Source organism: Hemiscyllium ocellatum, chromosome 1 (assembly GCF_020745735.1).
Source record: "Hemiscyllium ocellatum isolate sHemOce1 chromosome 1, sHemOce1.pat.X.cur, whole genome shotgun sequence".
Classification (NCBI taxonomy): domain Eukaryota; kingdom Metazoa; phylum Chordata; class Chondrichthyes; order Orectolobiformes; family Hemiscylliidae; genus Hemiscyllium; species Hemiscyllium ocellatum.
The window spans coordinates 129002711-129029222 of record NC_083401.1 but is presented as its reverse complement, the minus strand read 5'-3'; the positions used below and the strand labels follow the sequence as shown (position 1 = coordinate 129029222).

General features: G+C 42.0%; 1 protein-coding gene across 6 annotated transcripts in view; it reads left to right on the top strand.

Annotated features, from left to right (window-relative positions):
* The window catches only part of shroom3 (shroom family member 3), a 410779-nt gene extending 390225 nt beyond the window's left edge, over positions 1–20554 (top strand). For all 6 annotated transcript variants that reach the window (XM_060825783.1, XM_060825796.1, XM_060825805.1 and 3 more), the window contains 6 exons: positions 2046–2135; positions 4726–5556; positions 9479–9982; positions 14353–14509; positions 16731–17003; positions 18477–20554. In XM_060825783.1, coding sequence (XP_060681766.1) covers positions 2046–2135; positions 4726–5556; positions 9479–9982; positions 14353–14509; positions 16731–17003; positions 18477–18815 — 2194 coding nt within the window. In that variant the 3' untranslated portion in view covers positions 18816–20554. The remainder of the gene's footprint in view (positions 1–2045; positions 2136–4725; positions 5557–9478; positions 9983–14352; positions 14510–16730; positions 17004–18476) is intronic.
* Positions 20555–26512: the final 5958 nt, after the last annotated feature.

Genomic DNA, 26512 nt, shown 5'->3' with positions numbered 1-26512 from the left:
AGTTAGACCTCATAAATATAATTTCTGCCTTCAACAGCAATTTTTAGTTATATAGCACCTTTAACATTGTTAAGCAACCAATGCCCCTCACAGGAAAAGGATTACCAAGCTAAATTGGACACCAAGCTACATGAGGAAATTTCAGGTGATGTACACTTGGAGGAGCACTTTAAGGAGGAGAGAGAAGAGGACAGACTTCTGGAGGCAATTTCAGAGTTTACAGCTTAGGCAACTAAAGGCGTGACTGCCAGTAGTGCACCACAGAGCCAGGAATGCAGAGGTCTCCAAGTCTTGTTCGGCTGGAGGAGGTGGCAATATTGTCACTGCATTACTCATTGAACTATATTCACTCAGTATATGTTCTCTCCCTTATTACACGCTATGAATTATCAAATCTATTTGACATTGCTTTAGTTCACCACACTTCTGAATCATCTTGTTTGGTGCTCAGGTCTTTAGTTCAGCTTTTCTGTACTTCTGCCTCTGAGGTATATTTTGAGTTTAATGAGTCCCACAAAAGAAAGGTGAGAAAAACAGTTGGAAAGACTTTATAAGGCGAGTGAAGCAAAGTGGAAAGGGATTCAGATTAAGTTGACAAACATGTCAAGTGTTCATTTCTTCTGCATGTTTAGCTATTTCAAGAAACTTTGAATGGTTCTGCTTCCCTTTGCATATCCCTGGGCATGTTGGTCTCTATTGTAAAGCTAGTGCTAAGCTATAGCTGTGAAACCTGCCTGACTTCCTCATGTCATTCATCCATTTTAACCGACTGTGATATTATAATTCAAGCACAGTTTTGGAAAGGTGTTTCCTAAAAATTACATTTGATGAGGATTGGAGAGGGAAGAATTTGTAGTGTGCCAGTTTATGTAAAATTACATCAAATGTTATTAAACTGATGGCTGTCATGAGTCCAGTTCCTTCTTGAATTAAGATTCCATTGGTGAAGTTGACTTCTTGTCAATTTGTCACGGCTCAGGAGCGATTTCACTTCCCTCTTGTACTTTTTCCAATTAAATGTTAGTCAGCAGATCATAGTATGTGGGTTAATTGTAGAAGTGTTGCTGGAGCTGTCCTGTGATGTTGTACAGAATTGATCCAACATAACATACTATGCTGTTACTTTCAAATTATCTCCCCTCTTTGAAGAGCGAGCTCCGGTTCTGTGGCTGCCGCGATCTGTCTGATCAGCTGTTCAAACAGCATTTCCCACCTGTGAGGTGGCACGTGATGGCTGGAGGCTTGTCAGAAGTAAATAAAAATTTTGCCGCACAAAATTTACACTTAAAAAAAGGTTTTAACTCATAGCTCTCACTTTCACAATTTGATCCACCAACTTCTGTGAAGCCTCCTGGGGTTGCTCCCAGCATCCAGGTGAATAATGGAGCACGACCAAAACAAGTCAGTCCACTCCTCAGAGCAGAAAGCTCTTTGCATTGGCTTTGCAGGGAATGCATTCCATTTACCTGGGATTCCATGTAAGTTTCTTCGTTGCTACATTGCTCCCACTTTAATGCCTCTTATAGAATGTATTCAGCTGGAATAGTATTATATTGTCTCTTACAACCTTTCAGGTACTGCTCCCACACAATCTGCCACTCCTCAAAAGCCCTGAGTGAACAATGCAAACTGAATGAATGCAGTGCTCTAACATGCATTCCGCCTGGGAACCCTCCAACCACAAGGGATGAACTCAGATTTCTCCAGTTTCCTCATTTCCCCTCCCCCCACCTTGTCTCAATCAAATCCCTCGAACTCAGCACCGTCTTCCTAACCTGCAATCTTCTTCCTGACCTCTCCGCCCCCACCCCACTCCGGCCTATCACCCTCACCTTGACCTCCTTTCACCTATCGCATCTCCAATGCCCCTCCCCCAAGTCCCTCCTCCCTACCTTTTATCTTAGCCTGCCTGGCACACTTTCCTCATTCCTGAAGAAGGGCTTATGCCCGAAACGTCGTTTCTCTTGTTCCTTGGATGCTGCCTGACCTGCTGCGCTTTTCCAGCAACACATTTTCAGCTCTAACATACATTGTTTGGTTCACAGTGTACCGTCAACATCAAGAATGCAACAAGTGTCCAGACTACAACGTTCTGACTGTGGGCAACAGCTAGTGAGGGCAGCATCACAAGACTGGTATGGAAAAAGATGTTGCAAATTTTGAAACTTTTGCCTGCTGTCGATATTCAGTTGTGTTTATTCCCTATTTCCTGTCATTTATCATGGAGTCATAGAGATGTACAGCACAGAAACAGACCCTTCACTCCAACTCATCCATCTTATCATATATCCTAAATTAATCCAGTCCCATCTGCCAGCACTTGGACCATATCCCTCTAAACACTTCCTATTCAAATACCCATCCAGATGCCTTTTAAATGTTGTAATTGTATCAGCCTCCACCACTTCTTCTGGCAGCTCATTCCATCTTTTGCATGAAAAAGTTACCCTTGGGTCCCTTTTAAATCTTTTCCCTCCCACCCTAAACCTGTGCCCTCTAGTTTTGGACTCCCCCACCTGAGGGAGTCTATCCATGCCCCTCATGATTTTATAAGCCTCTATAAGGTCACGCCTCAGCCTCCGACGCTCCAGGAAAAACAGCCCCAGCCTATTCCGCCTCACCCTGTTGCTCAAACCCTCCAACCCTGGCAATATCCTTATAAACCTTTTTATTTCTTACGTGCTATGTCCTGAAGCCATTGATTCATGGCCTGAGTGTCATTCCATCCATTCCACTCGGCAGTCAGTTCCTTACCAGTTTTTCAATGTCAGAGCCAGGGTAAAGACAGGCTGTTACCATTCAATCTGATCCTGGCCTCAGCCAGGTATTTCCTAACATGTTACAGAATCACAGAATTCTCACAGTGCAGAAGCAGGCCTCTTGCCCCATCACGCCTGCCCTAGCTCCATTACCTACTGCCAATCTCTTAACCTTTTCCCATATTCCTGTGCATCATTGCTAATCAAATAACCACCCAATGTTCTGTCTGTCACAGGATAGTAAACCAAGGGGATATAAGGCAGCTGTTTTTCTCTGTTGCAACCCAGAGACCAATTGTCACCCTTGCTACAATCAGTGACCTGAATGGTGTCCAGACTCTTAATACCAGGGCTAGTAAGAACAGGAAATATTCACATCTGATAACAAAGAGAAGTAGAATTAAAACTGAAGGGTTCTGTCCTTGTAAGGAGGATGTTTTAAATGATCAGAGAGCCTTGTAAGGACATGGACTGGGATTGCCCTTCCAGCACCGTGCGTTTCCTACATCCAAGGCCAGCGGTCAGTTTGAGAAGGCAGCTCACTGTCACCTTCCCAAGGGCAAGATGGCATGGGCAATAAATACTACCCAGCCAGTCATGCCCACATTCCAAAAAGGAGTTTTTCTTTTCTAAATGAGGTGACGGATAGGATTGAAGTAATATAATTTAGGCAGGAAACTGTGCTGTGGGAGTATGAACAGGTTTGGAGGAAAATAGAAACTTACTGGTGTATTTCTTGAAAACAAGGGAAGAAATATTGAAAGGAGAAAGTGAGGTCTGCAGATGCTGGAGATCAGAGCTGAAAATGTGTTGCTGGAAAAGCGCAGCAGGTTAGGCAGCATCAAAGGAGCAGGAGAATCGACGTTTCAGGCATGAGCCCTTCTTCAGGAAGCCCTTCCTGAAGAAGGGCTCATGCAAGAAATATTGAAAGCCATATAAAGGGCCTTCAAACTTCGGGGCTTTAAGATATACTGGATTACAAGAAAATAGTGGGAAAGAGTTACAATAGTTTGGTAGCATTTAACATGTGCAACTTTGGAAACGTCAGACCCAAAAAGGCAGTAAATTAATAGAGCGTACAGCCGCGATGTTTTCAGGGAAAAGAACTGGCTGTTTTGAGGAGATGCTGGAGGTAGTGGAATAATTCCCAGTGAAGCAGAGGTTTCCAGGAGATTTTACATTCAGACAAAATTTTGTTCGTTGACTGATTCCTCTAGATGGAAAGGGTCAGTGGCTTAGTTATTAATTTCAAACATCTCATTTAAGAGTGAAAGTGTGTTAAGAAAAGTTGTTGGAGCATGGATTGACTGAGGTAGACAGGGCAGGGTAGATAAATATTGGAGATACAAGGCAGACTTGTCTGCCTCGAGTCAGTACAGTGGATGAAATGGCATTGACCTGTGCTGATACAGTTGGCCTTAGTCTCTGTTAATCCCAGTCAGAATAATGATAGGGGCACCCTCAGATGCAGATTACTGGATTGGATTTGGCTGTGATGCCTGCCACAGTGGAACAGCTTGTTGCCGTCACGGTCTGTGCTGCCCAAGAAAACACTGTTTGACTGAAGCACCAAATGGCTGGTCGAGCTTGTGGATTTGTACCAAGGTGTAAGCAAGGGAGGTGGGAAAATAAATTGGAAGTGGAGGAATACAGGGAAAAGAGCAAGAAAGTAACACGGACTGCAATAAAGCCTAAATTCCAATAGTCACTACATTTTTCTTACCCTCCACTTTATCACAGACTAGCCCTTTTGTTCTTCCCACTTCTCCTTGAGCAGCTGTTGTATTTATTTAAAATCTTTTACGTCTCGAAATCTTCAAGCCAATAACTGAAATTTCAAATGCTTCTTTCTTCACTGGGGCCAGCTCAGATGCTGACTGTTTCCAGCATTCCCTGTTATTACTTGCAATAAAATCAGTGATTTTATTTTTTAAGGAGATTGTTTGTTTGTTTTTGACTTTTAAAGGTCTTATGGCAATGAAGGAACGGACTGCAAAAGCAAGGCTACAGGAACGCATCTTCCAGCTGGTTATGAGAAGGAGCCAAAGCCCATGGCAGGAAGCAGACTGCCGAGTCAGAATGAGAAGCACAAATCACGAGAAGGTTACCGGCCTAGAAGCACCTCGAGCCTCAGTCAGCTGACCAGCATCAGCCAGCACAGCCATCGCTGTGCCAGTGATAACTCAGCAGCGGGCAAAGCCGCTTCGGAACAACGCAGTAAATCTTTCGCAAGACTTCACGAAACTGTCAGCAACAAACCAGCAACGGCAGGACCCGAGCCCTTTGTAAACTATCAGCCGGAGGGAAGCAGAGCTGAGACAGCGTCAAAGAAGGCCGTGCCACCTCAGAGGCCTCCAGCTCCTAAAATGAAATGGGTCAATTCGATACACGACGACACCACAAAGCGGAGCCCATTTCTCCCCCACGTCGCTGGGTTAATCTTCAAACAAACCGAACAGGGGCAGGGTCCTGGAACAGCCAGCAGCAGGACCTGGGAAGCTGAGGTACCGCCGGCTAGACCACCTTCACCACAGCCCAGTGGTCACTCGTCCCCCTCTCCACTACGCCTCAAGTCGTCATCTTCTTTTGCAGAGGAGGACGACGTGTTCATTCAAGAGCTGGAACAGCAGGCTCTTAGTAGCTGTTACCCCACTCCTCTACTACCACCTCCACAGGATCCCACACTCGTTCCAAGGGTTAGAGACCAGGATCTTCCACCACCGCCTTCTCCCATTAGTGCTGGTGATCAGGAGACAGAGGAGCTGTTTCACAGGAAGGAGAGTGGAGTTCTGGCCAGGTAACTAACCACCTGCTACATTCTAATCCACCAGTCCCAAAATTCAACAGGCAGCAGATCAGGGCTTTATTTAAAAATAGATCCAGTCTGTACCTGAATTACTTTGTACTTTGTGTGTCAGGATCCCAGCTTAGACCTATGTGGGTGTCTGAGGACAGACTGGCCTAGAAGAGGGAAAGGTGATTTGTTTGAAGTGTGTGGGCAATCTTAAATGATCTTGAGAAGGTGGACACAGTAATAGTGTTTTCTGGGTAATTACCAAACGAGGGGAGTCTGTTTTAAATTAGGGGTCGCCTTTACATGGCCGCACCAACGAGGAGTATTTTCTTGAGGGTTGTCTGACTTTCGAACTCTGCCTCAGGTGGTTGTTTTCGACTGACCTTGTTGGGGGGGGGGGGCAGTGGTGAAAGCCTTTCAGTTCATATTTTTACAATGGAGGAGGAATAGGATTTTATTTAGACAAGGGAATTAAATAATAGAGGGAGTAAGTGGGAGTGTGGAATTCAAAACACAAGCAGAACTGCCATAATCACTTTGAGTTTTGGTGCAGGATAGAAGGGCTGAAAGGTCCACTGTTAGCCTAATTTGTTTATTTGTTCATCCCTAACTCGCCCACATTGTCAGAACAGCCTATGTAGGAGTCAGCTTTGCAGTGGTACCACTCTGCACTCCCTCTCCTTGAGCAGGTTCCTGAGCTTGGAGCCCACAGTGATGTCAGACTGGCACACATGGGCACTCCTGAGGGAGGTGGGTGAGTGTGGAGGCACCTTGACATCGAGGCACCCTCAGCTACCTGCAAGGAGAGCATCTGTTAACCAACCTAAAACCGTTCTGCTGGGCTGAAGAGGGCGGACTCTTTCTCTAGATGGACGGAGCTGGGGCCTTTCAGACCTGCAGCCTGGGCTGTGGAGACTCCTGCTCCAGTCACCCTTTTGTCTGTCATCAGGAAGCCCCCAGGAGGATTCCCCATTCACCCGCAGTCTGCTCGACGATTAAATACCAGCACTGCAGCCAAAATGGTCCCAAGGTAGACACATGGGCTGCTCACCCCCGCCCCCCCAGAGCAGTCCACACTCTAAGGTCTGCACAGAAACCGAGCTCTGTCAGGGAGGCGCATGATGTGTCCTTGACCTCCATTCCGACTGCCACACGACTAAACACATCGAATTCTCATTTTCTTTTTTACCATCCTCTTAAGACATCGTTTTTTTATATTGAATTATGTTATATGTGGGGTTTTCATTTATTAGTTGGAAACAATGTAACATGGAAAGCGTGCGATAATTGATGGGCAATGGGTACAGTATCTGTCACCTTCCTTTGAGAATGATGCAAATTGTAGCTGTAGTTGCTGAACGTTGTCCTGTGGCTGACGTGAGCTCTCTGTATAGCAACAGCACTGCTGGCATGTACAGTGCACTGAGGAAATGCACTGGTACGTGGCACTGGCAGCCATTTATATTTGTATTTCAACTCAGTAAAATAAACCACATTTAGGAACTTATATAGAACAAATTAGTTAGATAAATAAAGGTGCAGAATGCTAACAGTGTTTCATAGGACAAATTATCCAGAATTTATAAGTGGGAGTTAGACCATAAGACATAGGAGTGGAAGCAAGGCCACTTGGCCCATCGAGTCCACTCCACCATTCAATCATGGCTGATGGGTGTTTCAATTCCACTTACCCGCACTCTCCCCGTAGCTCTTAATTCCTTGCGAAATCAAGAATTTATCGATCTCTGCCTTGAAGACACCCAAAATCCCGGCCTCCACTGCACTCCGTGGCAATGAATTCCACAGGCCCACCGCTCTCTGGCTGAAGAAATGTCTCCTCATTTCCATTCTAAATTGGCCCCCTCTAATTTTAAGGCTGTGCCCATGGGTCCTAGTCTAAAGTTGCTTATTCTTTTCAGAAATTTAACTGAGGTCAGGAATTCAAAACTTTTTGGGAATAGGCAATAAGGTGGTTAATAAATAGGCCTGATATTGCACTGAGATTTGTTTTCCTTTGGTGTTCTGCTCTTTTGCTACACTGCTATCTGCTTGTCTCTACATCCTCCAAACAACAGCAGGCCTGTCTCGACAGTGGACCTCTCTTGCATTAAGAGAAAACCGTTAATTTTAAATCAGGGGCAGTAATACACCTTTGCCTTCTGATTTATGGTGGTTGGGTCATTTGAAATTCCAAATTGTTCTTCCAGTGCCATCATCTTTATTGTTTTTAAGTCAGTTGATTTAAAAAAAATCTTAGAAGCATACTTGTATTAATCCAGGTTTGAAAACATCGTAAAAATAATTCAAAGATACATAGAACATTTCATTTTTATGTATAATTGGCTTCTAGTATAAATTCATTCTTCTGAAGTTGGGTTGGAGGCAGACATTTAAACAAATTAGAACACTTCTTCACATTTGTCCAAAATCACAGTAATAACCATTTTCATCTCCCATCGGCAACCTGTGTTCATTTACTGAGCACATTGATTCACGAGGGAATGATACCTTTGTGAGATATTGTGCAGCCGTGCCCTTATAAGAGCCAGCAACTTAAGGAAAAGAAGAGAATAAGTTGGAAGGTGGAAGCAAGAGAATCCACATTTGGGAGCTTACCAAATTTGAGTTCAGAATTCGACATACAAATTTTCAAGACATTTCAAATAATTTCAATTCTTTCAGCCAAACATAACTCAGCATAAGGTCGTGTATCTTACATGGAACTGTACACACAAAATGCTGTTGGAAATCCCAAATATGGAAATATTCCCTGCAATAATTAGTCCTCCAAATCTGTGCCACAGCTCCGGAGAACGCTCACGTATTCTGAATGGAATGAATGACATTGCTGGAGTTCAGAAGCACCCACAACTGTACAGAGTGGTGATTTAGTGCCACTTGGTGGTCAACGTTAGAAGTACAACTAGTTTTCAAATAATAAGGGCTCCCTCATTTAAGGTGGGCATCGATTGTAGAGTTGGTCTATGGTTCCCTTCACCTTGTTGAATAAATACACAAATAATTTTCCTTTAATTATTACCAAGTGTATTCTGATGCCAGGATCATTGGCACTGCTATTAAATAATCATTCCAAAGGAGACTTAAAATAATGTCAGCACAAGTCCCATTGGAATGACCAGATATTAAACCATGGTCCAAATAGTTGCAGGTAATGGTTTCGGAAATGGCCTTGTGGGTGTGAAACTTCAATCTGTCTCCTGCAAGGCCATCAAAATAAGAGGACAGGAATACTAAGCACAGAACTCTCATGTACTGGTCCTATAGAGGGATTGGACAGTGTGGCTGCTAAAAGGATGTTTCCTATTGGTGGAAAGGTAAAAAACTGACAATTGAAAGCTGCAATACTCTCCAAAATGGGAATATAAATGTGCAACATAATAAATTCTGACATTGGAGTTTTTTTTTGTTTATTAGGATTTTCTTTCATTCAGAAATGTGGGCGTTACTGGCTGGGCCAGCATTTATTGCCTGTTCCTAATCCAGTGCCTAACTGGAGAAGGCAGTGGTATATGTTGTCTTGAGCTGCTGTAGTCCAGTTGGTGAAAATATATCCAGAGAGCTGATAGGGAGAGGGATCCAGGATTGTGACCCAGTAACAGTGAAGAAAAAAACAATTATATTTCCACATCAGGATGGTGACTTGGAGGGGATCTTTCTTTCTCATGTATCTGCTGTCCTTGTCCTTCTAGGTGGTAGTTGTCACAGTTTTGGAAGTTGTTGTCGAAGGAGTGTTCTGCAGTGTTGTAATTACTGACTGATAAACCAACCCAATAATGCATTTTTCTTAATTTCCAGTCTGGTTTACTGATTTTTTATTCAAAAAATAACAGGTACCAGCTGTTATCATTGTCAAGTTTGAATGTGAGCTGTAGTGTTGGTTAACTCCAATTTTCTGCATTTAAAGGTTTCCAGACAAAGATGCTGCAAAGAACAAGTTTCCTGCAATGACCCGGACAGAAAGAAGTGACCAAACAAACCTACCCTGCAGCTGCAATGTTTCTACAATGAACGGTGAGCTGGGAAGTGCAGCAGTGGTCACTCCAGCAGCCACAGAACAGGCTCTCTCAACCCAAAACGCACAGCGCAGCAACCAGAGCTGGGATAGTTCATTTATTCAAACACAAAAGGCTGCCACAAGCCAAGAAAACTCGGACTGCAAACATTCTCCTATGCCACTAGAAGAAAATAAGAAGTGTCCCGAGGACCTCAAGTCAGAAGAACTTGCCAAGGAGATCATTGGCAAAGATAAGTCTTTGGCAGAGATTTTAGATCCAGACTCAAATATGAAGACAACCATGGACCTAATGGAGGGCATTTTCCCCAGAAGCAGCACAGTGAGGCAGGAGACACAACACAGAAAGCCAAGATTACAGAAAGTCATTGACAAGTCTGGATCAGAAGAACAACAGTAAGTTCCAAAGCTCTCTAAAGGGCAGGTTCTTGAATCTGTCAGACAGCTATTAAATAAATGAGCAATGTTATTGCTGTTTGACAATACACAAGCATATGTTGTACTACTTCCCTCTCCCATTGGCGCCAGCAAAGAATACAAGTGCAGCCTCTGCCCATGGCAAAATCCAGGCAATGACAGAGTGAGAGTCAATGTCCATTGATGATGATATTTCAAGTCCAGTTTCTTTCTAATGTTGTGTGCTAGATGTTAAGCAGCTGGTTCTATTTTCTAAGGGGAATATGGATATTCCACTGTTCTCAAAAAGTATATTATTAAGAAAACTATATATAGCAATAATAACTGGCAATGCAATAGGTTTACCCATAGAAACAATGCCCCAATTCTGCCACCAGCTCTTCCTCATCACAAATTATTTTATATCTTTTTTGAGAATAGCATTTCAAAGTAAGCAATGCTATCAATACTTGATTATGTTATTCTTGCAGTCTGACTGCAAGCTCAGATCCTCCATCTCTACCTTCATAAAACCCCAGCACATTATTGAGGGCCATGTGAAAACAAACTAAATGCTAACTGCTTGGTGGCAATGCAATAAAGTATAAATTGATTAAGAAGTAATTCCTAAAAGTGCTGTACTTTGCACTTCTGAAGTCGTGCACTTGCCTCATCTCGGAAGACCACCGTGGCTCACCAGGATAGCATCAAATGGAAAGAAAAAACATCCAATGTGGCAAAGGTTAGTGGTAAGCCAAGTGTTTGGGCAAGTTTTAATAACCAATAAAAAATGACCAACAGAATAATAGAGAGAGAACATAATTTTGAGGGTAAACGTGCAAGTAATATCAAAATGGAGAACAAATGCTTTATATATGTAAAAAAGGAAGAATGAAGCTAAAGTGAGGAAATGTTTCTTAGAGAAAGAGATGGGGAAATAATTATGGGAAGCCAGCCCCAGCAACACGGTTTCAGCTCTGATCTCCAGTATCTGCAGTCCTCACTTTCTCCTTCATGATGGGAAATCATACCTGACGAATTTTATTAGAATTCTTTAAGAACGTAGCAAACAAGGTCAATAAAGGGAAAGCTATGGATGCAATATATTTGCAATTTCAGAAGGCATTTGATAAGATACTAGACATTAGCTTACTTAATAAGATAAGAGGCCATGGTGTAGGAGGTTAAATGTTAACATGGTTGTAGGATTGGCTTCCTACTAGAATAGTTGAGGTAAGAGGTGCATTTTCAGAGTGGCATCCTGTTACTCATGGAGTGCCACCACAATCAACTTTTCTTCATGAACACAATTACTTACAACATGTGTTAAAGACTTAGATAAGGAAGGTGAAAGTACTACAGCTAAGTTTGTGGATGACGCAAAAATAGTTGGGAAGGCAAGTAGTGAGGATATCTTAAAATAGTCTGCAGAGGGATGTAGGCAGGTTAAGTGAGTCAGCAAAAACTTGGCAGGGATTGAACATAATGTGGGAAAATGTGAGGTTATGCACTTTGGCAAGAGGAATGGGGGGCTGAATACTATTTAATGGAGAAAAACAGCAAAAGACAGAGCAAAAAGGGATTTGAGAGTCCTTGTGCATAAATCACAAAATGTTCACATACATGTTCAGCAGGAAAAGGGAAGGCAAATGAAATAGTGACCATTGCTTCAAAAGGAATAAGGCATCAAAGTGGGGAGGTCTTGCTAGAATTATACAAAGCATTAGTCAGACCACAGCTGAGAATTCATGAACAGTTTTTTTTTAAATTACTTAGACCCTCTATCTAAAGATACATATTCTAACATTGGAAAAAATCCAGAGAAGGTTTATTAGGCCTAGCCCAGGAATGGAGGGACTGTAATGTAGGTTAGGCGTGTATTCTTTGGGATTTGGAAGAATGCGAGGCAACGTTATTGAAACATACAAGATTCTTAGGAAACTTGACAAGGTAAATGTGGAGAGATTGTTTCTACTTGTGGGAGAGTCTAGAACCAGAGAGCATATTCTTAGAATGAGGAGTTATCCATTTAAGACCGAGATATGCAGTATTTCCTTCTGAGGGTGGTTTATCCATGGAATCCTTTATCACAGAGGGCTATCAAACCTGGTCATTAAGTATATTCAGGGTTGAGATAGATTTTTAATCAGTAAGGAATCAAGGATTATGGGGATAAGGCATGAAAATGGAGTTGAAGGTAATCAGATGAGCATTGATTGCCCTGAATGGCCGAGCAGACTCAATGGGCTGAATGGCCAGTTTCTGCTCCTGTGTCCTTTGGTCTGTCTTACAGATGCAGAATAATCCTATATAGTGGTACATTGCAGCTAAACTTACCCTAGTGTCCACAAATTTGTTAAACAATCTGAAAATTGCAAAATGCCATGATTCTCATTTGCACTTGACCTCGAACAGAAGCAGAAGAGAATTAATTGAATCTGAATTCATTCATACAGCTTTGGGCTCTGAGAAACATGAGAGCCTTTTCAGCAAAGGGGGCAGTGTGGGGAGGGGTCGTGCCCAGAGTTGGGTCCAGCTTCAGTTTAACATCGCCGACTCAGGTGTCTATAGCATTACAAAGTGGGAGGGTACTGATGAGGAAGATCTGATGGTGAAAAAGAGGTGATCACTGGTTCTTCAAGCTCCAGTCTAAAAATAAACTTCAGTTGGCTCACTGTCCTAAGAACAGTTTATATACAACCACAGTCTGATCTTCATTCACTATTTCTTGCACCACTCAACTTCTCCAGATATATAAATAAATATAAAATGTCTGATATTCAATGTAAAGACATAAAGTAATTGGCCAGCATGCTGCTTAGTGATGAAGAACACAAGAATTCTGAGCAGACGTAGATCTTCAGCCCTTTGAGCTTACTCTGCCATTTGTTATGATCATGCCTGATCTTATCTTGGCCTCAACTCAACTTCCCACCCGCTCAACTAAACACCTGACGCCAGGAGGAAGAACGCCTCATCTTCCACCTTCGGACCCTCCAACCAGACAGGATCAATGTGGATTTCACCAGTTTCCTCATTTCCCCTCCCCCCACCTTATCCCAGATCCAACCTTCCAACTCGACACCACCCTCATGACTACCTGTCAATCGTCCTTTCCACCTATCTGCTCCACCCTCCGCTCCGACCTATTACCATTACCCCTCACTTACATCCACCTATCACACTCTCAGCTACCATTCCCCCCCCCCAGCTCCAGTCCCCTCCCATTTATGTTTCCACCCCCTTGACTCACAAACCTCATTTCTGATGAAGGGCTTTTGCCCGAAACGTCGATTCTCCTGCTCCTCAGATGCTGCCTGACCTGCTGCACTTCTCCAGCACCACACTCTCAACCCAGTCCCACCCATGTTTCCAACCCTTCAACCCATTACTCATTAAAAATCTGCCTCCTCTTTTGAATTTCCTCAATGTCCCAGCATCCTCAGCACTCTCAGATAGCGAATTCTACAGATTTATTTGAGAGAAGTAATGTCTCCTTACTCTGTTTTAAATCTGCCACCCTTACCCTAAAATTATGACACTTCATTCTAGACTGCTCCAGATGAGGAAACATCCTTTCTACATCCAGTTTCTCAATCACCTTTAGCATCTTGTACCTCAATTCAATCTCCTCTCAGTCCTCTCAACCCCACAGAATATAGGCAGAACTGCTCAATTGGTCTTAAGACAAATCCCTAGTCTCTGAAATCAATCAATGACCTTCCTCTCACGTGACTCCAATAGAACTACATCCCTTGTCAAATAAGGGGACCAAAATTGTCCCCTGTACTCCCAGTGCAGCCTCATTAATGCCTTGTACAGTCGCAGCAAAACCTCCCTACTTTTATACACTACAAAAGCATACGCTGATGCTTGGACTGTTTTTGATGATCTTCGCTAAGGTTGGGCTGCTTTAATTGAGCTTGAATTACACGGAAGGAAAGGATGTCTTTTGTTCACCTGGAAGATATACTTTTGTTGTAAGTCTCATTGTGGTCTATATGTGAAACCCTGGAGGTCAAATAACCATCCCATGGTTATGTTCTAGATTCAAAACCAGCAAGAACATATACATCATATAATCATAAAATGAAACAGCGGGAAGCCATTTGGCTCATCGAGATCATGTTGACCTGTTATACTCTCGATCTTGGTACAACTTAGGACTTTCCAGGGAGTGAGGGTTAAGCAGGAAAACAACTTGACAAAAGAGGTTTTCAGTGATGGAGATGTCCATGTATTTTGTGTCATTTTGTTAAACAGTAAGTTTCTAATCTGTCCTATCCAAAGCAGTTGTTTTTTTGTTCTTTGGAAAGATTGTGTTCATTAGCAGCAACTCATGTCTTTTAAACTTCCTCCTATGTATCTAGAAAAGAAGAGAGAGAGACAGGAGCAACTTCAGCACGTTGTCCCACTTACTACAACACATCAGCTGTCAAAGCTGAACTGATGAATAAAGTAAAGGACATGCAGAGAAATTCTGCTGAAGATGAGGATGTTGAAGAACCAGACATCAATGAGAAAAAGGTACATGTCATTGCAAATCCGTCTTCACTGAAAGCAAACCTGGCAGCTTAACATCTCCCAATGCCACAGCAGCTAAAAGTTCTAATCCAGTCTAAAGCAAACCAGTCGGGACTAGGAGGCCATCAGCTTTGAGGGCTGATTTGCTCCAAGTTAGTTCACTATTCACATGATGGCAGATGATAACTAGCCTTGGAGCCTTTGTGATCCGTGTAGGATCACTGCGATGTTTCAGTTCACATGAAATGTCTCTGTCTTCAAGGGTGACTACCCCTAACTGTTATATTTGACTATTCCTGGTTTCTGATTTGCAGAAGAACAAATTAGTCAGTGAGTTGCATTACAGCTAAATATTACATTTCTCCTTTTGAAATGCCTTGTAGATGTTTTTGGATACCTTGTAAAGGGCAGAAGAATTACTTGGTGGGGGTGGAGAGGAGGAGGTGTGTGTGGTATTGGGGAGGTTGGGAGGAGGTGGAGGAGTGTGTGGTGTTGGGAGGAGTGTAAGAGGAAGGGGGAGGTGTGTGTGGTGGTGGGGAGGAGGTTGTGGTGGTGAGCACTGTGCACAAACATTACTTGGTTGAATCATGGTCTGTGGTGCATGTGACTTTGTGCCACACAAATGCCAGGCAATGGCCATCTCCAATAAGAGACAATCTGACCACCACCCCTTGACACTCCATTCCATATCATCACTGAATCCCCCACTGTCAACATCTCGGGGGATGATCAGAAGCTCAACTAGGACTCCCCAGTAAATACAGTTGCTCCAAGAGCAGGTCAGAGCCGAGAAATACTGTGGCAAGTAACTCTCACGTCCTGACTCCCCAAAGCCTGTCCACCATGTCCAACACACATCATAAGTGTGATGGAATACTCCCCACTTGCCTGGATGACTGCAGCTCCAACAACACTCGAGAAGTTCAACACCATCCAGGACAAAGTAACACACATGATTGGTATTATATCATCAAACATCTGCTCCCTCCATCACCAACGCTCAGTAGCAACAGTGTGTACTATCTACAAGATACACTGCAGACATTCACCAAAAATCCTCAGACCGCACCTTCCAAACCCATGACCACCTCTGTCTAGAACGGTCAAAACTCTGGTATTGCCATCTTAAGGGTATTGTGGGTTAATCAACAACAAGTGGACTGCAGTGATCACGAACCACCTTCTCAAGAGCAACAAGGGACAACAGTAAATGCTGGTCCACGCAGCAATGTCTAAGTCCAACAAGTGAATTTTTAAAAATCCGTTTACAATGGCGGAAGACACTATATCCTGGGCTTTCCACAGATCATTCTGGAATTGTGTCATAACCGATCAACATTCACTGTGACAGATCTTTTTGGGCAGTTCTTAGTGAAGCTGCAGAAAGTAGGGCAGCACAGTGGCTGTGTAGTTAGCACTGCTGCCTCACAGCCCTGGGACCCAAGTTCGATCCCACCCTTTGGTGACTGCCTGTGTGGGGTTTGCATGATTAACCTCTGGGTACTCCGGTTTTCTCCCACAGTCCAAAGATGTGCAGTGTATTAATCATGGTGACTGTGGAGTTACGGGGATTGGTAAGGCATTGGGTCTGAGTAGGGTGCTCTTCAGAGGGTCAGTACAGGCCTAGTGGGCTGAATAGCCTCTCTCTGCACTCACAGGAATCCTTTGAAAGTAATCATGTGATCCCCTTCACATTATGAATATGAGTCAAGTAGATATGATTCATACTGTATCACAGCCAGTGCTGTGGAATCTGATGCGTTTCATCTTGAGGGAGGCGTTTCATTGCAGCAACAAACCAGCAACTGTTCAAAAGTGGTGATTGCTTTTTGGTTTCTACCTATCGGATTTTCCTAAACGCTGAGGAAAGTGTATTAAAGCCAGGGATGATAAGATCCCTTATTCCTGGCCTGTCAAAAGTGGTCTTTATGAAGCCAGGTTTTGGTCAAAACAAACAATGATTCATAGTTTGCTGCCAGAGGAATAGGTGGAGAGTATCCCTGTGCTTCTGCACATGGCCCCCACTCATTTGCTTAGCAGCCATCGGCAATAACTCTGTAACGTCCAGTGCTGTTCAGTGTGTCTCTGGTGAACAGTAAACCAAATAGTTAATGAGTAAAAGTGCTCAGAATCAGTTACTGCCTTTAACACTCAACAAAGGTTAGTTGTTTCTAAAATTTTTATCACTAATGTATTGCTGTTCCTTTTCTTTCTTTCTTTGTAGTCTGAGCTAATTGAAAGCATAACATGCAAACTTCAGACACTACGGAAAGCCAAGGAGAGTCTAGCAGCTGACATTAAATTGAACAGTGCTCTGGGTGAAGAAGTGGAGACCATGATTAAAGGGCTGTGCAAGTCGAATGAGTATGAGAAGTACAAGATGTTCGTCGGAGATTTGGATAAGGTTGTCAATTTGCTGCTTTCCCTGTCCGGCCGTTTAGCTCGAGTGGAAAATGTCCTGAAGACTCTCGATGAAAATACAAATACTGAGGAACGTGTACGTAATCTGTTGTTTTTAATTTGTTTCTGGATTGATTAAGATAATCACCAAATTCACTCAACAGAGAGGGCATGTTAGTTCCTATAATTTGTAACGAATAAAAGGGCAAACATGACAGATATTTCTGTTCACGGTAGTCAATAGAACCTTCAATAAAAGGGAAGGGTTTGTTTCATGGGCTGGTAGTAAGTGCAGTATGTATTACAACACTGGGTCATGCTAACTACAAAGTGCCATGTGTGATTCTCGATGTAAAGTAGGGTGCAGCTTTGAAGGTATTGACACATTAGTCCTGGTTTATCTTTTTCTCATAAGTGAGCCGAAATCTTAAATGTCAGCACACCACTGAACCTCTTTTGGGGAGGGCATGTCTAGCCAAAGTAAATACAATCCAGTTTTCAGCCTGTTGTGGCATGACTTAATATGGTATGAGACCCCTGACTAATTATATTTTCTCCAGTTTCCTTTGCTGAATCTGTTTGTAGACCCTCCCCTCCACTGTCCCTGATCAGCAACCGGGCTGAGAACTGCTAATTCAGTGCTGCTTCGAAAATCAAATCCAAGTCTCCCTAAGTACTGAGGTTCAGTAATCCCCAAGTTTATTCAAGGATTCATTTATGTTTTTCAAATAAAGCCACCAGGGTGTATAAAACAAACCATACTAGTCATACACAGCATTGGAACCATAGTTGTATCCTACAGCTTGTAATGCAAAGGCTTCAGTGCAGTTGATAATAAAGATGACAGAGAGACTGGTGGAGGGGTCAGTGTTCCTGTTTATTGAGTAATTCTGCCTACCAATCTAGCTTAGTAATAGCAACCCTAGATACACATCCACATGTGGCTGAAATGGCAAATTCAACCTGTGACGTCAGTGTGAAGCAAGGAGCAAGTCCCCTATTGAATTCATGCTGAAAGCCATGATGGAACCAAAAGGGAATGTTTCCACTTTGAATCATTTTTGGTTCTAAGTAGTGATAATATCAGTCTGCTGTAGGGAGCACTTTTGAAAGAGAAAAAGATTGAAAAATGTAATGGGGGGAAGATAACTAAGACAAGTGGGGGATAACAAAACATAATTTAGATACCTGAGTTACTTGATCTCATGTTGGACACTGATATATTTAATAGAGCCAAATTCAATCTCCCTAAGTTACAGCGCAGAAAGATAACCAAATGTACTGTTCCCATTGGAAGTAGATGGCTGTTGGTTAGACATAATGTTGGGACTGACTGTGATGTCCTCTTGTAGTTACTGGTACCAGAGCAACACACATATTAATGAACTACTCAAGGCCAAGTAGTGAGCTAAGAATCTATGTTGCAGGAAGAAAAGGGGAGGGCAGAAAAGTAAAGAAGAGTAAAATGAATGGATTTGATAGGCCTAATTGCTTCCTAATTCCTTCTCAAAACAAAATCATCTTCAAGTAACTTGGAGTTAATACTAAAGGTGTGCATTTGATATTGCAGAATCTGTTGAATGAGAAACGAAGACTTCTGACCAGTCAGCACGAGGACGCAAAGGAACTGAAGGAGAATCTGGATCGGAGGGCACGCGTGGTCCTAGATATCCTGGAGAACTACTTGACAGAAGAGCAATTCCAAGACTACCAGCACTTTGTGAAGATGAAGGCAGCACTGCTGATGGAGCAGCGAGAGCTGGATGACAAGATCAAGTTGGGTGAGGAGCAGCTCAAATGTTTGTTAGAGAGCCTCCCTGCTGACTTTGTATCACAAAGGACAGCTCACTCGCCTGCCAGTCACCCAGAGCCTGACACTTCGCAACCTAAACTTACCTCTTCACTTTAAAAGGAAATTGTAAGGGTTTTTTTTTTAAAAAGTCAGGTTTTAATTGTAAATCACTCAGAGAACAAGATTGAGGAGGGATTCTGCATGAAGAAGATGACATCTTTAAATTGCTATCAACATCTATGTATTAGTGAAACAATGGCTAGCATTGTTTGAGCACAAGATGGTTCTTGTGGGAGCTTATTACCAGCAAGTCTCCAACACAAAACTTAAAAATGCTCCTGAGGCATCTTGAGCATCTTTTCAAATATGACATTAGAGATACTTTTTGAAGACCCCTTCAAAAGAGAATGGCACAACAAGAAATTTCTGTTTGCAACTTATTTTAAAAACAAAAGAAAGCATTTTTTTAGCCTCCCCAATAACATCAGAGCATTACTACTATTTATAATTTTGATGTGTAAGTTTCTGTACATATGCTAACCTCTTATGGTTCAACTTTGTTGTGTAGGGAAAATAAACTAATTTTTGTAAGAAAATAACTTTTGAAAGAACGAAAGCAAGCTCTAATCACAAAATGTGATTGCAGTCTTCTGTGATTTTGTTTTTTTTTAATATTGTTCATGATGAAGGACATGGGACCACCAGGATTAGAGAAAGCTGCAGTTTGGGAAAAGTTTTAGAATGGTACATGTTGACGATTGACTGATTCTTTCAAAATAACTTTGGGCGATGCTCAATTTTTATGTCATGAAGTACAGTTCAAACTATCAATAATTCACTTTCAAATAATGTTTATAAACTTCAATTTATATATATATATATGCATTTTTGTCCAAGTATTTGGCAATTGCATGCGAGACATGACCCCCAGTCGGTGGGTAATCATCCATCTTAAAGCTGGTAAACCTTAATGATCACTAAAGTATAGTTAGCATGGGTGACCATTGCAGAAAGCAAGCATCTTCAGTGGACCCAATATTTATATCTCAGTTGGATTTAATTGAAAATACAACTCCAGATGACCGAGGTCTGTGGAAAAATTAGAATGTGTTTGCCACTGAAGTATTCTCCGTGAATGAAGGAAATTCATGCAAGTACACTACATAATCCAAGCTCACCCTTTTTCTGAGTGTACCTGTCCCTGCGTGCATAATGTGATTTTTAATTGTAGTATTGGAAATGCAGTTTACAGTGCAAAAGTGCACAGCTCCACCCACAGAGCTCTATTTGTGTGGTTTAGCTAATGCATTGATTCAGTTAGAGGTAAAGGATTTTCTAACACTTGCTTTCATTCCTTTTTAAAACATTCATTTTTCATATTCTGACTTCTCAATGTACTGAGCTGTGTGTAAACCACTGTATATAATACTAACTTTCTGAACAGTAGTCGCTGGCATAGATTAAGAGTATTCATTTCTCAGCCTCTGTCAGATCTGGGTTTTAGTTTTTTAAGCTTTGCTGCACTTGACAACATGTTACTGTATGGATAACTGCTCATTCTGGATTGTAATGTCAACTTGTTTTGTTAAATCAGAAGGTGAGGACTGTTCAGGGTTCTTTCACCACTTGGCGATGGCCGCAATTTTCCATAGCCATTCTGAGTGTTTGTCCAGCCAGTGATGTGAAACACACTGCATGGCTTCTCACAAATCAGCCAGTTATATGGTATGTGAAATAATTTAAAAGGAGCTTGCTGTACTTCTCACAGTCAAATGTTTTGATGAGATGTGTTTTCAAACAGAAATCATGACATTAAAGCTTGTAAACCACTTACTGCTGCAGACAATAAAGATGATGTGTGTCAGCAAATGTGTTTTGTTTCTTGTGTGAATAGAGCAGCAACTTCATTTCCCTGACTTTGTAGGCTTTCTTTGCAGGTTATTTTTCTCAAAAGCAGGGAGACATAGTATTCAAACAAATAATATTGACTCCCACATTCAGTTTGCTGAGCAGTTGGAATTAAAAGACATAATGACATAATAATTCATGTACATTTGAGTAAGTGAGAAAGGGCTGGCGAGGATGGTGTGGCTTGTTTTAGACCAAAGAACTTGAGATTGATTTCAGACCAGGTAGAAAACCTCTCTGTAAGGAAGCTGGGTAAAATAAATATGGGAAGTCTCAAAATAGTTCATAATTGATCCAACTGGGGTACTGCATCCAATCCTGGGCACAATGCTTTAGGAAGGATGTTAAGGTCTAATAAGTGTACAGAAAAGATTTGCCAAAATAGCTCGAGGGACTAGGAATTTCAGTTATACATGGATACATCGGTAAAGTGGTCCTTGTCATCCTGTTAATCATCTACTCCTTAAATATCTGGGTAGATGGGGAATACCTGTCCTCATTGAGGGATGCATTAGGTACCTGACAGCATTGATTTAAAATTATATTGGTTCTTTCACCAGAGACATAAGAAAAAAGATGTTTCTGCAGCATTTGGTTAGAATCTGGAATGCATTCTATTCAATTCACTTTTTAGACAGAAAATTTTCCATGGCTATGAGGGAAAAAGGCAGAAATGGCACCAGATTTTTTTTTAAATTTGGTTGGGTGGTGAGCCATCTAGTCCAGCAGCCCATTTCTAACTACATTGGCCAAGGCGGTAGAGAGCTGTCTTAAAATCCACGTGGTGTGCAACCACCCATAATGCTATCAGAAAAGGAGTTCCAGGGTTTTGACTCCGTGCCAATGAAGGAATGGCAATATAGTTCCAAAACAGGATGCTGAGTGTCTTGGAGGGGAAGTTACAGATGGTGATGTAACTGCTGCAGTTGAACTTCTTGGAGGCAGAGTTGGCTGTTTTGGAAGGTGGTGTTTAAGGAACTTCAGTGAATTGTTGCAGTGTATCTTGTAGATGATACATACAAGTATTCAAAAAGGATGAGGAGACCTTGGAGAGAATACACAGAAAATGAATAGAATGGTAGCAGAGATGAGGGACTTCAGTCACATGGTGAGACTTGGGAAATTGGAGTTGCTCCCATTAAAGCAGAAAGGTTAAGATGGTGTCAAATTGTCAGGGTACAGATTACACTGCATTGTGCGAGAGACAGTGCTAGATTGTGCTAAAGGTTTACTTATCCTTTTATAAAAAGACCACTGTCTTATCTAAAAAGACCACATGGTAAATACAGGATGCCAGATTGTTCCCTCTGATTGCATGCCCATTGTTTCTGTCATGGCTGTCAATCTTTTAGCATCTCATCCAGACTCCATTCGTCAAGGGATAACATAGCTCAGTCTCCATCCTGTGTCAGCCTGATATTCTCAGACATGAATCTTTCCCTCAGGGTTGACAGGACAGTGATCAGAGTTGGTAAAGCCATTAGCAACCACTTAACCAAATTTCCCTGTCAAGTTGGGTCAGTTAACACTGCAACACCAACACAATGGAATCTCACTGGTCTCTGATTCTGCCCCAATTATCCATCTCATTACCAAGTGTAACTTCTGTCTGTGTACAGATTGTGTTTCTTTTTCTCTTTAGTTTGATGTATCACATGTCGAATGGTTATTTCTTTAGATGTTGCACTTCCTCACTCCCAGGAGACAATATGGGGGAAGATTTCCTCTTTGCATCTTACCTAGTGGGGCCAAAACTGAGCAATTCCCTGACCCTTAGCCCATTATTGTCAGCAAAACAGCAAGCACATCCACCTGTGTATAGAATTCAGTTGTCATACAAACTGGGAGTCAGCTATTTGACCCTCAAGCCTGTACTGCCATTCAATAAGACAATGGCTGATCAAGTCATGTTACTGCCTTCCTATGAAAGTCCTTCACCCTCCTTGTTTGTCAAGAATCTAATGTCATTCATTGAATGTTCAAACCTCCACCAGTTCCTCTGGCAGCTTATTCCACACCCTCTCTGTGAAAAAGTTGCCCTGTAAGTCTTTTTTATAACTTTCCCCTCTCGCCCTAAACCTATGCCCTCCAGTTCTGGACTGCCCTGCCCCAGGGATAAGACCTTGTCTCTTTATCCTATCCATGCCCTTCATGATTTTATATACCTCTATAAGGTCACCCCTCAGTCTCTGATGCTCTAGGGAAAACAGCCCTGGCTTATTCAGCCTCTCCCAAGAGTTCAAATCCTCCACACCTGGTAATATCCTCATACATCTTTTCTAAACCTTTTCAAGTTTCACAACATCCTTTCAATAGAAGGAAGACCAGAATTGCATGCAATATTCTAAATGTGACCTAACTACCATCCTGTACAGCCACAACATGACCTCCCAATTCCTGTACTCAATGCTCTGACCAATAAAGGAACGCATACCAAATGCCTTCTTCACTATCATGTCTACCTGTGACTCCACTTTCAAGGAGCTATGAACCTGTTCAGCAACACTCCCCAGGACCTTACCATTAAGTATATAAGTTCTGCTAAGATTTGCTTTCCCAAAATGCAGCACCTCACATTTATCTCAATTAAACTCCAGCTGCCACTTCTTAGCCCATTGGTCCATCTGATCAAGGTCCTGTTGTACTCTGTGGTAATTTTCTTTAACTACAGCTCTAATTTTGGTGTCATCTACAAACTTACTAACTATATCCTATATTCTCATACAAATCACTTATGTAAATGATGAAAAGAAGTGGACCAGCACTGATCCTTGTAGCACACCATGGTCAAAGGCCTCCAGTCTGAAAGGCAACTTTCCACCACTACCCTCTGTCTTCTACCTTTGAGCCAGTTCTGTATCCAAAAGATTAGTTCTCCCAGTAGTCCATGTGATCTAACCTTTCTAATCAATCTACCATAGGGAACCTGCTTGAACGCCTTACTGAAGTCCATATAGATCACGTTCACCAATTTGCCATTATTAATCCTCTTCGATACTTATTCAAAAAGCTCAATCAAGTTTATGAGATATGATTTCCTACGCACGAAGCCATGTTGACTATCCCTAATCAGTCCTTGCCTTTCCAAACACATGTACATCCTGTCCCTCAGGATTCCCTCCAACAACTTGCCACTAACAACGTCAGGTCCACTGATCTACAGTTACCTGGCTTGTCCTTACCGCCCTTCTTAAACAATGGCACCAAGTTAGCCAATCTCCAGTCTTCCAGCACTTCACCTGTAACTATCGATGATACAAATATCTCAGCAAGTGGCCCAGCAATCACTTCCCTCGCTTCCCATAGAGTTCTAGGGTACACCGGATCAGGCCCTAGGGATTTGTTCACCTTTATGCATTTTAAGACATGCAGCACCACCTCCTCTGTAATGCGGACATTTTTTCAAGATGTCACCATTTCCCCACATTCTATATCTTCCATGTTCTTCTCCTCAGTAAACACTGATGCAAAATACTCATTTAGCATTTTCCCCCATCTCCTGTAGTTCCATACTTGCTGATCTTTGAGGGCCCATTTCTCTCCCTAGTTACCCTTTTGTCCTTAATGTATTTATAGAATCCTTTTGGATCCTCCCTAACCCCATTTGCCAAAGCTACGTAATGTCCCCTTTCTGCCTTCATGATTTCTCTCCTACTACCTTTATACTCCTCTAAAGAATCATTCAATCTCTTCTGTCTGTACCTGACATATGCTTCCTTCTTTTTCTTAACCAAAACCTCAATTTCTCCAGTCAGTCAGCAATTTCTAAACCTACCAGCCTTTACTTTCATCCCAACAGAGATATACTGTCTCTGGACTCTCATTATCTCACTTTTGAAGGCTCCCCATTTTCCAGCCATCCCTTTATCTGCAAACATCTGCCCCAATCAGCTTTTGAAAGTTCTTGCATACTACTGTTAAAAGTAGCCTTCCTCCAATTGAGAACTTCAACTTTTAGATCCAGTCTATTGTTTTACATCACTATCTTAAAGCTAATAGAATTATGGTCACTGGCCCCAAAGTGCTCCCCCATAAACAGCCCAGTCACCTGCCCTGCCTTATTTCCCAAGAATAGGTGAAGTTTTGCACTTTCTCTATAAAAACATGCATATACTGAATCTGAAAATGTTCTTGTACACACCTCACAGATTCCTCTCTATCTAAACGTTTATCACCATGGCAGTCCCAGTCTATGTTTGGGAAGTTAAAATCCCCTACAGTAGACACCCTATTATTCTTACAGATAGCTGAGATCTCCTTACGCATTTGTTTTTCAATTTACTGCTGACTATTGGAGGGTCTATAATACAATCCCAATAAGGTGATCATCCCTTTCTTATTTCTCAGTTCTACCCAAATAACTCAAAAATCTGTTCCCAACTCAGATGTTTGCAAGTCCCTGCCTTTGCACCTCCTCAAAATAGTATAATTTAGATTATACTGCCTCTCTGTTGTTCTTCCCAAAGTGTATCCTTTAATACTTGGCCACATTAAACTAATATGTCTGCCTACTTCCCCAGCTTATATATGTCTTCCTGATGACTACCTTGATCCTGTTTACTTATCAATTAGTTATTAAATTGTCAAGTTTAGTATCATCTGCAAATTCAAAAACTCTGCTTCTCCAATCCAAATCCAGGCCATTTTTCTAACTTGATGACCCAGTGCTGAACCTTGAGGGACCCAACAGCACTCCTGCCCTCAGTCAGAAAATCACCCATTCACTTTGACTACTACCTCCCGTTATGTAAGTTACCACTATCCCTGTAATCATGTCTACATCTATATTCTAAACAACTATTATTTTCATACTTTATTAAATGCCTTTGGAATGTTCATACACAACATCACTACTTAATCAAATCTGCTGTGTTATTTCTTCAAAAACTTCAACAACTTAGTCAGTGACAATTTGCCTGTAACAAGTCTATGTTGTTTTCTCTAAGCAATATACCTCCAAGTCAGTATTAATTTTGTCCTTGGTATTGATCTCTACTTGTTTTCACTAATCATGTCAAACTGATTAGCCTATGATTATCTTGCCATTTTTTTTAACGGAAGTGTAACAATAGCAAAACTCCTGTCCTCTGGCACCATTCCCAGATCCAAGGAGATTCAGACAGTTGTGATTTGTGCTCCTGCTATCTCCATCCTAGATTCCAGTAGCGATCTGCAATGTACTACAGTTGACTCAGCTTTGAATGATGCCGAACTATTTAGCACCAGTCTGCTTTTTATTTTATCCTATTCCTTTATCTGAGGAATATGGAACAGCTCAGCATCTGGAGAAAGGTGATGTGGGGCACTGAATGTATCTAAACTGACTGAGGCAGTTTTGAGAAGTTGTGGTTTGACTGCCTAATTGATCATGAAAGGAGCTAAAGCAGATTTTGAATCTGTAAATTAGAAGTTGGAAAACTGTCTCTTTAATGCCTATTAGAAGGGCATACATTTGCTACCAATTAAGTTAATAGACTCACCCCCAGTACAAACAACAAAAATGAAAAAACACTAGTTTAATCACTAAAAGGAATACCTGGCAAGTGACATGGCAATGTTACAGTGAAGCATGAAAATACGATGTTAACCACAGCAGGAATACTGATAACAGATGCTGAAAGATCGTTACCACTTGAATATTGGGAGATAACCAGGATCAGACAATATTTATAAGGAGAGAAAAATTAGCCATTTTTTTTATTGTTAAACCTTTAATGAGGATTCTTTTTGTGGGCAGCACAGTGGCACAGTGGTTCAATTCCCGCCTCAGGCGACTCTCTGTGTGGAGTTTGCACGTTCTCCCCGTGTCTGCGTGGATTTCCTCCGGGTGCTCCGGTTTCCTCCCACAGTCCAAAGATGTGCGGGTCAGGTGAATTGGCCATGCTAAATTGCCCATAGTGTTAGGT